Source organism: Cottoperca gobio, chromosome 18 (genome assembly GCF_900634415.1).
Source record: "Cottoperca gobio chromosome 18, fCotGob3.1, whole genome shotgun sequence".
Lineage (NCBI taxonomy): Eukaryota > Metazoa > Chordata > Actinopteri > Perciformes > Bovichtidae > Cottoperca > Cottoperca gobio.
Window position 1 is genome coordinate 2,095,019 of NC_041372.1, and position 14,965 is coordinate 2,109,983.

A 14,965-nucleotide genomic window follows, 5' to 3' on the forward strand; every position below is an offset into this window, starting at 1 on the left:
CAACCTGCTGACGGCCATGTCCACTTATATTGATTACTACAGCAGCTGCTGAGAGGAAAAGAGGGCAGGAAGAACAAAGAGAGGAGAAAAATTGTCTCAGTGGGAGCACTTTCTCGCCCATCCCTCTTAATGGACCTCGCCGAATTAAAGAGATCTTAACAATCCTGGGCTAATTGTGGGATCACAATATATTAACCCTGCTCCAATTCTAAAGGGTGCCATTTTGTGGCTGTTTTATTCCAAATGCTTCAATTAGCCATAAAACATGCTGGCAAGTGCTGGCAGAGCTCCTCTCCCCCTCCTTCACCCCAGCTTCCCCGCGTCGGAGTAAAGAATGCCAACTCCAGTTGTTCATTATTAGGTGAGGCCCTTTTGTTATCAGGCAGGCTGTCTTTGAGGTTGTCCTTGCCTTTAACTCTTTTATTGAGTTCCACAGCACAGCATTGTGTTCCAGAAGATACTATTCACACAGCTGATAACAGAAGGTGAAGGTGCTGTTTTAAACAAACACCTACTTCTGAACACCGGGGCAAATAGCCAAATTAAATCTGCTAATTGCTTCTTGAGGATTCAAAGCTCCTGAGCACATTTGCAAGGGATCAAATTTTAACGAGCTTTTCAGGGCAATGCATCATTTACATGTTAAAGGAACCAAATGTGTTGTGAAATTGCCAGAATGATAGACCCGATCACTGAATAACACCGCCGTCATCCTCAAACGAGAGGCAGAACATGTGACAGACACTCTGGGAAGATAAAATATCTCCCATTAAATGGGTCATCTGGTATTTAAAGTACTGTTTATTCTCACTGTCTGCTTTTGCTCAGTCCTTCCTTCTCTCTTTCTGCAGATAGAGGAATAGCATTCAGTTACTTCAGATGGAAAACATTCTTAATAAATTGGCCCACAAATTGCGTTGCGGGGTTAAATCTGTGCCTTGACAATTTAATTGCGTTGGTTCATCTCAATCTTTTATTTATTTTTCCTTCTGCTCGCTGCTCTGTCAGATTTAAAAAACACTCCCTTGGATGAGGTTAAGAGACGAGCTAGACCGTCTAATCATGGCACAATCAGAACTTGTGGGGGGTATATACTCGTTTGGCGAGTGGGGGGTTTGAGTGGGGGTATCAAGTTGCCACATCTTCACTCTGCCGAGAAAAGCAGCCTTGGATTTGATAAACAAATAATGTCATTCTGTGTTATTACCCCCGGCCCCCAGATTTCAGAGGAAATAAATCAACGTCAGCCTTGCCGTTAAGGCGTTAGTCAGGCCTGACACGTCGGCCGGTCACACAGGCACAACATATGGCAGCAGAGAAGGAGGGAGGGAAGAGAGGCAGGGAGGGTAAGGTACGGCACAATGCTCGGCGGAGAGACAAATCATGGCAGCCGCCAGAGACGTCTGGTCATTTAGCATGAGCCTACTGAGATGGAGAGAGGGTGATTATGGCCTATACGGAGCGATGAAGCCATACATAACACTGTTAAGTCCCTCTGTGTGTCTGTGTGTGAAACAGTCTGACGATGTTCCAAATCATAAAACTAAATGTTAAACCTCCATTGTGGTCAGGGCTGTGATTGGCTCATAATACATAGAAACGAATGGAAGGCTCCTGTAGTTTTCCATACGACTACAGAGTCAATAGAGCAGCTTGTTATTCTGAAACGATTTCACAAGGAAAAGATCCTACGAACTAGATGGAGGATCTACATGTTGCGACGCCCCTCTGTGGCTCCTCCATTGTCACCTCTCCGGGTTCAGCATATATTGTGGCTTATCATGATGGTTTGTGCTGGAAATAGCAAATCTTGTACCTTCAAAATGCAGACAAGATTGTCCAGTCCAAGAACCAAGCAGCTGCTTTTAAGGTTCTCCAGCAGACTTAGCTATAATACTATGTAGTAATCTCTCCGCCCTGGCAGGAATTCACTATGTGCCTCCATTTAAACAAAAATGGCAGCTCTCTGAATGAAGAAGAAGTACTGTTGCAGAACCTGACTGTTTACGTGCCAGATGTCTGTCTGAGTTTAGAAGGCGAGTTATACATCAGTGAGGAAACGGTTCGACCCATCAATGAGGACCAGAGTGTGTGTGTGTGTGTGTGTTTGCAGAGATGATGCATCTCCTGGGAACTATTTGAGACTGTTAGAGCACTATCATATGAGCTGATGGGGGGAAGAGAGAGGGAAAGAGAAAGTGAGAAGAAGAGCTATCAGTGTGTGAGAGTGAGCCAAAGAGAGAAAGAGAACTGTTGTTACACATCCTGACACAGGCCAGATCCGATTGAGACACCTACCCAAGGGATGTTAGCGGTGCTGTTCTTTCTAGCTGTCTGTGGATATAATCCTTTGACTGGTAGCCCTGCTGTTGCTAAAACTAACCACCCGAACTCTGTCACACATCTGCTGAGATCAGCTGCGGCCTGTTCTGTCAAACACCTAGGGAGACATCTAGGGATGCATTGAACCGGCTTTGTCTGTCCCGATACGATACCTAGGGTTTGGGTATCGGCCAATACGGAGTACCGACCTGATACCAGCGTTGAATTAATAAGCTGTATGCCTCACAGTGTGAGACCGGGATCATTCTTATATGTGTAAGGCAACACCAGGCCTGACTTAAACACTGCTTTCCTAAATAAATACATAGATATAAATGTACTGTAATGTTACTTATGAAACAATGATATCTAACACCAGATCTGTACATTGTCACGATACCTGATCCAGCTTTTTGAGTCGGTATCGGACCGACATCCAATATCAAGAGTGGTGCAGACGACATAAACCACCAAACACAGCATAAAATGCATGTATTCATATAAACTTACGCATTCTCACACAGCTATCCAAACAACCGATCACGGGGGGAGGGGGTGTCCTGGTGGAGCCTCCCTATCTACAGTCCTGCCCCAAGCTGCTGTTGTTTTCCTTCTACAGTCGTCCAACAGATGGTCCAAGCCACCGTTTGCTAACACCACAGAATCACACACCATCATAATGATTGGACACTCGTTCTTTTGTTTTGGCAGCGACTTCCCAATCGGCTTGGCACGAGGAAACACTGATTGCTGTGATTGCTCCGACTCTGATTCGCTTTGACGGTCACAGCAGGAGGAGGAGAAAAACAGAGATTTGAAAAAATAAGGAATATTCAGCTAGATGCAGAGATGGGATGAAGAATGGTGCTTCCCTCTGCTTTTTTTGCCTAATGGCATGCAAATAGCTATTTGCTTAAGTCGGCAGCTCTAAATGTGCACCACTAAGCAAGGGGCCTTTGAACATACTGTTACACTGTTGATAATGTGTTGTAGGGACACAGGGGAGGGGGGGGGGGGGCAATAGGAGCAGAGAAACTGTTTCCAATGTCCATCTTGTTAAATGGACACAGCCACATTTCCTGGCTGGAATGTAAGTCTGCCAGCAGCAGTCAAGCGTAGCTGTCCATAAAACAATTACACACACAGAAGGCTGGTCACTTTGGTTTTGACATTTACATAGATTTGCGTGGGGAGCAGAATGGACCAGAACTTCTTGTTTTTTTCGCACAGAGGACTCAATGTTATTATCCACTGCTGACACCACCTTTACACACACACACACACACACACACACACACACACACACACACACACACACACACACACACACACACACACACACACACACACACACACACACACACACACACACACACACACACACACACACACACACAGCTCCTGACCTTTCAGGCCCCGCCAAGCCCATCGAGGGTTCGTGGCGTTCATTTGTCACAGTAATGTCTTCCTCGGAAAGATGCCAGCGCAAAGAGAGCCAGGGTACAGCGGACAAGATATAGTGGTCTACAGCTATTCAAACAAAAGGTGTGTTTCTGTGTCATTGTCCTATTCTACATCTTTGCATGCATGTGTTTGTGCATATGACGGGGGACGCAATATCACAAATTTATGGTAATTGAAATGGCAGAATCTTTTTGGTGGAAATGCAGTCAATTTGATTCTGCGGTAAAAAAGGTCAACCTATTCAATTTGCACTCAATGCCATACGTGGCGCGACGGGGAAACACCTGAAAGCAAACGATCTTATCGAGGCCTCACAGGCTTCACCACTTACCCACTGCATGAAAGCTATTTGCTGATTACTAAATAAACGCATTATCTTTTACCTTGACTTCTGTGTGCGCGCGAGCGAGTGCCTTTTCGCTCCTGGATCCAGGTAGGAGGCTCCCACTGCAGCTTGTGTGCTTCTTATCCGTGAATGACTTTGTGAGCGTGTTGTTATCAGAGTAGTTTTTTTTCCCCTTCTTGCGCACTTTCAAGTGCCGTATGTGTATGGGCTGCACGTGTAGTAGCAGTGGTCAAACACAGAGGACTTCACAAGCCTTCGCATGTTGTGTGAGTGGTAACGATGTGGGGAGGCGCATCTCTTTACAAGTAAAGAAATGAAAACACATCAAAGATATTGCGCACTTAAGTCGATACAATCCCAACTGGTTGACGTGAGGCAGGCTATGAGAAAGGATAAGGGGGGCATGAAAGCTCTCCCAGTCTTTCTTTGTAGCATCAACATCGAATGTTGAGCTGCATTTCATCTTAATCTAGCATCTATTCTCTGTGGAATACTGATCATGTTGCCTTTAGTTTAGATAGGCTCGCATTTCAAAGCTTACATTCAGCTGAGCATTGCCTCCCCACCTGCACACATTACTAGACTGTGAAACGTCTGCCAAATGCAAAATGATCACTGACCACTTGATGACAAGCGTCCAACACTCGGAATCCCTTCCCAATCTGCCCATCATGTTATTAAACAACACAGCCCCACGGCCATATGAAAAGAGGTTTGGCTGTAAATAGTCTTCTGGAACGAGCTGTTGACTTCCTGAGGTCAACAGCTCTGTGATGACGAATAAATGCAGCAGATTTATCCCGGATACACCACTTCACAATGTCACAATACACACATTTTTCAATTCACCTGATATAAAACATGCTTGCTTAAGCTCTGCTTGTGCCAATCATTGTGTATAGGACGTATGAAGTACGTGCTATAGTTGTTATCACTACGTATAAACCTCAACCCACTTCCATATCCATTGATGACCATGCCATTTCCTTGAGATCAATATATTCATACATGCAGGTTTTTGTTTTACATAAAGAGTTACGGGGGGGGGGGGGGGTGTTATATATCTGCAGTGACCATCTGCTTTCAGCTGAGACTCAGGAGCTACTGATTGGGCAGCAAGTGAGTCATCCAAGCATCCAGTCACTCATGCATCAGCAGAGCCTCGGAGAGCCTCTTGAACTATTTGAGGCCTGTGCAGACTTAAATGCTTCAAGGGGGAAATAAGCTGGAGCTATAAGCATGCAGTGCACATCATAAAGCTTAGTTAGAATAGGGAGGGTTTTTTCTGCATGGATGGCAAAGCTCTTAAAAATAGACTCTCAACCAGGGAAAACTAGTCCTTCACATGAACAGTACAAACCTTCAGTGAGCACGGCCACAAATGTGTTTCAGTCAAATTACCTAAATTATTACACAAAAAGACTCAAACGTACTGAATAAATGCTTTCCCCTGACAATATAATCCAAGAGAAGCATCATGACATTACAAAGCCAATCAGAGCTAATTGGAAGAGAAAGTTTACCGCAGCTGATCACCTCAAGCTGTTTAACTTCTTACTCTGCTGCAGTCATCTACAGGTGAACTCACTGACGTCACTTGCTACACCTTTGACCAGAGAGGGCAGTGATCTGGTATGAAGTAATGTCACCCAGCTCATCCATAACTCCATCTTTTAGTTTTTTTTCATTTAACTGCTAAAGGACATCATTTGCCACCTACAAGTTTAATCATTGTTTACAGTCAACAACGTTTTCTGGAAGCTGCGACACAAACACAACAGTGATTGACAAAATATGGCAAAGTACTACAGCAGAAGGGCTGGCCAAGTTCACTGCCACTGCTGGGCGAGCTGGCACAGAATACACACACATCTCGGACACACACACACACACACACACACACACACACAGGATCGATTGGCCTTTCCTGGAGAGGGGAAGCTGCCTATCGCCCAAGACTGATAGCGCTTCACCATGAATCACAGGCCTCGCTGATTGAAGGCCTCTCTCTCTGTCGAGGTTTCCCCTTTTGTCTGTTATTCACACGTTCTTCTAACTACTGGCTATCACTTTCTTTCCTTTGTAGCGCTCTTCCTGTCACTCTTAGATCAATTCATTTCATGTCTATGCAAACACTATCTTTGCTTCCTCAGTCTCTTTTCGTTGCATGAGGAGAAGTGTATGAAAGCATTCTAGGAATCCACTGTTTCTATCTCCTCCCACTCCAAAGTGTACACTATTAAATAATACAAGGAAGGTTGGTCTTATCTCATGGAATCGTTGCAACATGTTGCCGTGTGTGTGTGTGTGTGTGTGTGTGTGTGTGTGTGTGTGTGTGTGTGTGTGTGTGTGTGTGAGTACGAGTCGGGTTGGGGGGGGTGGATTATTGGCTTAGTGTTTTGGCCAGGTTTAAGTGAAACAGCCCTGAAAGGCTCTTAGTGGAGATTACCCCAGGTACTAAAAATAGTCATTCCCACCCAATACACACACACACACACACACACACACACACACACGCACACACAAAACCGAAAGTGATGACAGTGTTGTGTCTAGCCAGAAAAGACCACTATCTGATCTTTGTATAGGGTGTCTCAATTACACAAACACACATGTGCATGCACACACACACACACACACACACATCAGTGGCTCCAGTGTGATGAGAGAGATGGGGATCAGCTGGGGCAGGAACACAAAACCATGCCTCAATCAGCAGCAGCAGCCCACTGGGAACATGAGCGTGTGTGTGTGCGTGTGTGTGTGCGTGTGTGTGTGCGTGTGTGTGTGTGAGCGTGTGTGTGTGTGTGTGTGTGAGAGAGAGAGAGCTGCAGCCACCACCAGACCAGTCTCTTGCTCTTTTTTAAAACATTCCCTGAGGGGGGCATCTTTTTTTTGGCCATACCCTCTGCTCACTATCCCTTTACCCCCACACACACACACACACACACACACTCCCTTCCTCCTTCCAGCCTTTCTCTCCAGAAGCAATTTCTGGAGGCCAGAATATATTTGTTTAGCCATTGCCGCTTCAACTTCCCATCAGCCAGGAACAAATGCTTTGCCTTGGGACCAAAAAAAGGACAGAGGGAAGACGGGAGAGAGAGAGGGAGAGACAGAAAGGGAGAGAGAGAGAGAGAGAGAGAGCAGAGCCCACAGTGTTGCAGGGCGGCGGGTTGAGAGCTCTTGTTGTGTGAGTGGATCTGACAGACGCTCCGAGATGACACAAGCTTGGACAGCCTAAGTCTGCATCTCTCTACTATACGTCTGCGCCTCCTTGTCTGCGCTCCCTCTCATTTGTGTATCTTGAAACAGCATAGCCGCGGGTCTGAAAGCGCGGTTTGCCTTCAGTTCGACAGTGATGGAGGATTTCTTCCATCAGACAGTGCAAACAATGTATCAGCAAAGAGAAACTGAAGGGAACTCGAGATGAGGGGAGTATGGTGTATTATAATAAGACTCACTTGAGAAAATCATATTATACAGTGGAATATGATAATTCATACACCCTTTGCTGGAGCGGTGAACTGGTGCGGGTGGTGTACTCTCAAATGTCAGCATAAATTTGCAAAATAAACGCAACCGGCATTCAGCAGGGAGTAGGAACAGGGACAATAAGGGTCTCTGCTGTGTGTGTGTGTGTGTGTGTGTGTGTGTGTGGGCGTGAAACTCCTCTCAGAGGGTCTAGGACTTTGTGCGCACTCCATGTTTCAGCGAGATCGCCAACAAGTGTGTGAGTCAATCTTTGCTTACACGTGTTTGCAGGGAAGGAAAACATTTCATCACAGCATGTTTCATCAAAGCCTGCTAAAGATGACCCAATCAATGTAATCTGCCTTTACTTAACAATAAGCGCCTGAGCATCTGTCCAAAAATGCTCAAACAAGCGAAACAAAGCAGCATAATGCCTCGCAAAGTCTGATGCCATCACACACCACATCCTGTTGGAGGAATATAAAGAGTTTGCATGACCGGCATATGTGCGTTGTAATATCTGAGTAATGCTTTAAGCCTTGGCATCTTATTTTACTACCTGCAAAGCCCACAACCTTTTACTTCCAATCCATGAGCTTTGATTCGAGCTGGCACAAGTCCAAGCTTTCCCTGGTCTCCACATTTATCTCTTTCACTACCCATCTGTCCCCATGTCTGTGTCTGTGTGTCTGTCTTGTCATCTGTTGGCCTTTTCTGTCCATCTCTGCGCCTCCCTTTGTTTTCGCTTTTCTCTATCTGCCCTTGTCCCTTTGTCCCACCTGTCCATCTGTCAGCAGCGTATCTCACAACAGGACAGGTACAGCAGCGATAAAATGTCAGAAGGCAAAGTCAGTGCCAGTTTCCTTGCATAATCACGCACACACGTTCTGTAAACCGTGTGATGTGGCATGGAGCATTCCAGTGCGAGTGCCACCGGGCCGTCCACATCGCAATCCGACGAAGCTAAAAACCAAAGAGACACGTTTCCATCAATCAAACGGCTGAAGCTCCACATGAAAGCTGAGTGGAGTCCTGCGGTTAAAAAGACTTTGGGTCACGCTTCTATGCTATTATCTTTGGCAGTACATTGGGAACTTATTGGAGTAACCACCCCTTAACAACTGCAGCCCAAAATAGACTGTGGACTTTCACGGTCGGCCCGTTTTGAAGGGGTGTCAAACACACTGTGCCACGAGTGATAGCTGTTATGTTATGTGTGTGTGTGTGTGTGTGTGCTATAAGAGGGGGAAGGGGGTGCATGATTCTCCACATTTCGTGTCAGGGACAGTTGGGACAGTGGCAGGGAATGGAGCAAAAGGCCAGCCAGGGGACAGCTTGTGATCTCGGACCGTATGTTGCTTACGGAACAGAACACACACACACACACAGATAGAAACATGGGCCTATTTTCACCCATACACACACTTACACTGCTTATACACGGTGTAAGCAATTTAAATTTAACCCTTAATTACCAAGTAAGACTTTGTCTGATGTGACAACTATGCTTCTGGTCCCAACTGTACTGTATAACCAAGTCAAAGTTACTCATTTGCTACCGTCTGTCACATGGAGCTGAGGCCTGAATAAAAGCCCAAATCCAAGAAAAACAGAAGGTGTTTGTCTTTCTTTATGAGCTGCAAATCATTTCAACAGTTGACATACTTCAGCAAAAAAAAAGCCGGTTCAAACTTCCAGGGAGCATGTTGTTTGATGGGGGCTTTGTTAAAAGAGGGGCCTCAGCGTGACAGCTGCACCCAGCTGTTACACGTGTAACTCAGGCAGCCTTGATCATCTGCTACCTGCTTTAAACACACACGCTGATTTGTTAACTGCATGTATATGTATGAGTGAGAGGGAAAATGCAAGAAAACAAAGAATACATCCGCAGGCTTTAAATCTGGCTAGTTATTAACACGTTCTCTAATCTTCAACTTTTGATTGGATGCTTCTTTGCCCTCTGTAGAGGCCAATCGGGGGGGCGCAGGAAGTACAGCTGCAGCCCCAGCTTTCTGATCCTTGCCGAGCGGCAAACTTTCCCCTGTCAGATTAAGTAGGATTAGCTGGGTCCTGCCGTATGATGAACTGAGCACTTCATATGGTGACTTGAAACTTTCCAAAGATGGAAAAAAAATCCCTGGTCAGGGAAATGTATTAGTTGCTTTGAAAGCCCAGTTCTCACTGCCTTTCCAAACTATCAGCATAATACAATAAGTGTGTGAAAACATCGCCCGCTCACCGTAATGTACAGCGTTCGAGTGGATGCAAACACGTGCGCTGGTGTGCACGTGCAGGCTCACAAACACAAACTCGTTCCCACACAGCTTCTTGATGAGAGCTTGTTCCCTCATCAGCGTCCTCAATGGTGCTAAATTCCAGTGTCTTTTATAGTGACACGCACACACACACACACACACACACACACACACACACTGGTATTTTTATCCATCCCCAGAGTCACTCAGTGGCTGGAAGCCATATCACTCTCAGACGACAGAGGAGCCACGGTCACACCAGCTAGTACTTAAGGCGCCCTTTCCCGTGTGTGTGTGTGTGTGTGTGTGTGTGTGTGTGTGTGTGTGTGTGTGTGTGTGTGTGTTGGGGCAGTCCACAGAGGTAGAATTGCGTTGATATAAAGAGACTCTGAAAAAAGGTGGCGGTGGTAGGGAGGAGGTCAAACGTGGAAATAATTTGGTCTGTTATCAACTGTTGCCTATAAGACAACTGAGGACACACACACACACACACACACACACACACACACACACACGAAACATGGACGGTGGAAACGTGACTACATGACAGGGCCATCGGCACACGCAGCCTTCTCAGACAGGGTTTTTCCTCCAGAGGCGAGGCTAAAGCATCCAATCTCAGTCTTTTTTGTCTATCTCTGGCACTGATAAAGGCTTATAATGAACTGGGGACTGCAACTCAGTCCCAAGAACGATGGCTTTATGGCCCTGGCCAGATCATCACCCTCTGTGGACTTCGTTTGTCACCGTGTGAGGACAAAAAGAGAGTCAGATGGAAAGAGAGGGATAGGAGGAGACGGAGAGAAAGAAAAAAGGGAGAGAGATTAAGGTTTTACACTCCAACCTTTGAGAAGCGTTTTGCAATGCAGCCGCCATGTCCAGAGTTTACTACCGGAGCGCTCTGTCAGATGTGTGCCGCGTTACTGACTCTGGGCTGAAATAAATTCTCAAAGTTTTGATAAGACAGCCTACAGTCATGGCCAGGACAAAGGTCCCCCTGGCTTATCGTTCTTCACGTTATCTCCCAGTTTGTACTTCGGAGCAACGTTAAAGCATGTTTGTAAACTGACAACACTTGTACATTTTGTTTGGCTCACATTGAAGAATATGAAAGCGCGTCGTGTTTGCTCGGGCGTGTTATTATTCCAGCTCTCTGCTGACCCCTGGGATAGCATATAATGAAATCACTGTGGATGCAAAGATGTTTCACAGCACCATAATGCTTTGAATCAGCAACGTTCCATGCCATACATACTGATGAAGGTGATGAATACAAAATCATATGGAAAGAAAAACTACTGTAAGCTTTACTTACCTCAAAAAGATTGGATGCATCGTTGCCATACTGGGTGGAAATAATCTCCGATTGGTCGCTGTACCATTTGAGGCCGCCCAGGAAGCTGTCTGCATCTAAGTCACTGACATCCAGCTCTGAGAGGTCCAGTTCAGGGAGGTCTGGGCACAGAGGCTGGTCTTCACCAACCAAGGCAGCACACTGGAGCGAAAAAACAACAACAAGGAAAGTTTGACCAAAATCTCTTTCATATGCAAAGCAGACACTGAATTATTTGTGCCAAGTTTGAAAACAATGGTGAAATCCAAATCTGGACGGGAGCCAGAAGTATTCTGAAAACCTGCTGTGGAGTCAGAAACAAAGGAGATCCATACATTACACCGCTCATCATCTCAAGTTGATCATTCAAAATGTGTCCGCCACATTATTACTTTATTGATTATTATCAGTTCTGCAGGTCGCTCTTTCTGCACAACAACATGCGACCTGTTCCGTTCTGCTTCTCTCCCACCTGCCCCCCACCACCACCGCTCCCCGAGCGCTGCCATTGGTGCAGGCCTCTGTGCTACTAACTGCTGCCTGTTGACATTTTGCTATTCACCAGCCACTTTTATGTAATCCAGCCAATGTGTACTGTATGTAGCAGCTGTTCCTGCTTCCTCCCCGCACTAATCACCAGCTCTGCTCTGGCTGCAAGTGAGACTGGAAATCAACAGCTCTGGTGCTGTGAGAAGGTGTTTCAGCGGAGAAGAGTGAGAAGGCAACAAGTTCCCCAGGCTTTGCTGATTTTGCAAGATCATTTAAAATGACAGATATTTACCATGTGTCCTATTTCTTCATGTTGCACAGTCTTACTTGCTTTTGACCCGTGCAATTATTCTCATCATTATGGATAATTTGCAACCACCACCAACAATAGCAAACTTTAATATCTACAGTCAGTGATCATTAAAAGGCGTAAAGTCGAAGCATGTTTACAACCTTTCACTGAGCACATGCACATCCAAGCCTGAGAAAACATCTTTATGGCAACTGTTTAATAAGATACACTTTCCTAATTTCTGTTGACAACACGTCAGTCGATGTCTGAACGCTACAGGATGGCCTTAAGACAGATATAAGACAGATATCCGCGGGCAAAGCCGGGGGGTATTTGGCCCGCAGACTGAGGAGGGATGAGAGCCGGTTCGGCTCAGGGCAAAACTGGGAGACGGATGTTGTGCCAAGCAGGAAAAACCGCCCAGACTCCGGTGTCACAGTTCATCTGTCGTCGGATTCGCACCGACACGAATACACGAAGACTTCGATGATGAGACAAATCCGTTATGTTGCAACCGCAACAGAGAAGATGCACTGCGTCTGAGGCTTCCCCTGCGATGATCCAGTGTGACAAGGCACGGAATGAAAAAGATGCGAGGATACTCACAGGCTGCATGTCATATGCCCAATTATCTTATGGACTTCTTGCTCGGACTAATGAAATAGCGCCGCCAGACAGACAATCAGGGCGCACCACAGCCAAGATTTACGCACGCATCGCACATAAAAGCACCTGCTAGGGGAAGATTATTAGAGGAAGTACTGACGTCCTGGATCACAGTTCTGTCGTTGAAAGAGCAACGTTTTATTAGAGACGACATGCACACATTTCAATGAGTCGAAATGGAGCTTCAATAAAACGTGTGCATTCTTTGGATTAACCCAAAACTAAACGGTAAAGACGACTCTGCTGAAGCCTACCAGGCTACAGTGTCAGAGTGCGTGTGCCCGGTGATTAAAGTGCAAAGGAGCGCAACTGAATCACAAGCAATCCCGACAATCCGTGAGGGAATAACACATCCTTACTTTTTGAAATAAAGGCAGTTTTCTTTCTCATGTACTCATCACGCAGCCTATCAGCACACACATGCAGCCACACTGCAGTTACATCGTGTAGTTAAAGAGAAAACCTTCCTGGAGCATCACTGATGGAGACTCCTCCATACCTAAGTATAGCCAGGTAGACCTGCATGTCCACAACACGCTTGACGGACTCTGTTAATTAGGAAAAAGGGGACTTATTATCGGAACGCACTTTAAACAGAACAGGTGGGAAAGCTAAGACATATTATAAGACGACGGGAGCTAATTACTTAGATAAATAGATATAAATACGCAGAAGGTAAAATGAAATTCGCGCAAACATAAAATGATCAAGTCTGGCTGGATGTTGCTCTCCAGCCGGCCGGGATGTTGGCAGACAAACGTGCCCGGTATCGTTAGTATTATGATGCTCCTGCGCAATGCCAGTCCTGTGTGCACAACCTTTGCTCTGGTCTTTGAAACTAACATGCCCTATCCCGACACAGCACATCAAAGGGATTGTTATCGTCAGTGGATTTCATGCGTCAGCGAAATACCTGACTTTGAGACATTTCGGCATGAAAACCTTCTCGGCACCGGAGCGCGCCCAGTCCGCGGCTGGAAGGAGATCCGCAAGCTTGCAAGCCCTCGCTCCGACTGAGCGGAGATCCTACGAGGAGAGCAGGTCCTGAGCCTGTGCACGCATTACAACTACACCTTTAACTGAGGAGAAAAGGGAGAATCCGCACACTTGTCATATATTCCCGTGTTGTATATCCCCGCATCCTCAACTCTGTCCAGACGCGCACTACACCGGCATGCCACCGCCAGCAGCAGCAGCAGAGCAGAAGAGAGCATATGTGGATATCACTGTCTCTGATAGTCAGTGTTGTCCAACGGTCCAGGGAAAAAAGAAAGTCCAGAGGGCTAGAAAGATGTAAGAAGTCGGATTTTTAGATGCGCTCACCTCTAATTCTCTCCACACCGAGTCCTGGTTACACCTGTCCCACGCCATCCAGCCACTGAATGACGGTCCGAAAAAGAAAAAAAAGGGGAAAAAAAGAAAAAAAAGAAAGAAATCAAGTAAAAAAGAAATCCACACGCGCTTCCCACTCGCTCTCACACAGGCTACTGCTGCCCCTCGCCGAGAATGAACCGAGGGCACCTGTCTTACAACTGCTTTCCATCACATGACAAAGCTATTAAAAGTAGGCAGGGGAGTGACTCTGAGTCCACACTACTCGCCAGTGACGCGCGGTGAGCAGGCGGGGTCTGGCTGCGCACATAGTAAAATCCTCTCCGTGCACTGCAAAAAATGTCCATCTTAAAACCACCTCATGCTTTACCTATCTATATACACATCATTACACACATATATATATAATATAATATATATATATATATTCATGAAGTGAGCGACATATTCTGCGTGTAGGCTGAGACGATCGTTTTGGGAATTTTAATAAACGAATAATTGATTTTATAACTAATTCCATTTACTTATTAAAATATTTTCTATATGAAATTCTTTAAGAAGCACGATTCGAGTTAGAACCCAAGCTCGTGTGTTTTTTTTATCCAACAGCTTTTCTGTGAAATGTTGAAGGAGCAGTAGAAGATGGTTCGGTGCATGTTTTGCAGTGTAAACCTCACATTGTATCTGCGGACTAAATTAGTGTAAATCTGGAACCTATAACGTAGTTTTTCATCATTAAAGTAGGAAAATGTCAGGAACATATAAGGACATGGAGAATCAATGTTCTTTAACGCGAGGTCCATCTAATAATGTGTCACAGAATGACGGCCCGTCATCACTCATGTCTTGGGTTTGGATCTTGTGGAAGCAGCCGGGACTTTGCAGCACTTCGGAGTTTAGTGAATTGACGCCACTGATCTGTTCGAGCCCGAAAAGTGACAGTAACATGTTTACAAATCTGCTCCTGCAAAAGATATCACCGCACCCACCGG

General features: G+C 45.8%; 1 protein-coding gene across 9 annotated transcripts in view; it reads right to left on the reverse strand.

Annotated features, from left to right (window-relative positions):
- The window catches only part of ppargc1a (peroxisome proliferator-activated receptor gamma, coactivator 1 alpha), a 36,518-nt gene extending 22,361 nt beyond the window's left edge, over window positions 1-14,157 (reverse strand). For all 9 annotated transcript variants that reach the window (XM_029455132.1, XM_029455130.1, XM_029455131.1 and 6 more), the window contains exons 1-2: window positions 13,965-14,157; window positions 11,177-11,356 (exon numbers count right to left, since the gene is read on the reverse strand). In XM_029455132.1, the coding sequence (XP_029310992.1) occupies window positions 11,177-11,356; window positions 13,965-14,012 (228 nt within the window). In that variant the 5' untranslated portion in view covers window positions 14,013-14,157. The remainder of the gene's footprint in view (window positions 1-11,176; window positions 11,357-13,964) is intronic.
- Window positions 14,158-14,965: the final 808 nt, after the last annotated feature.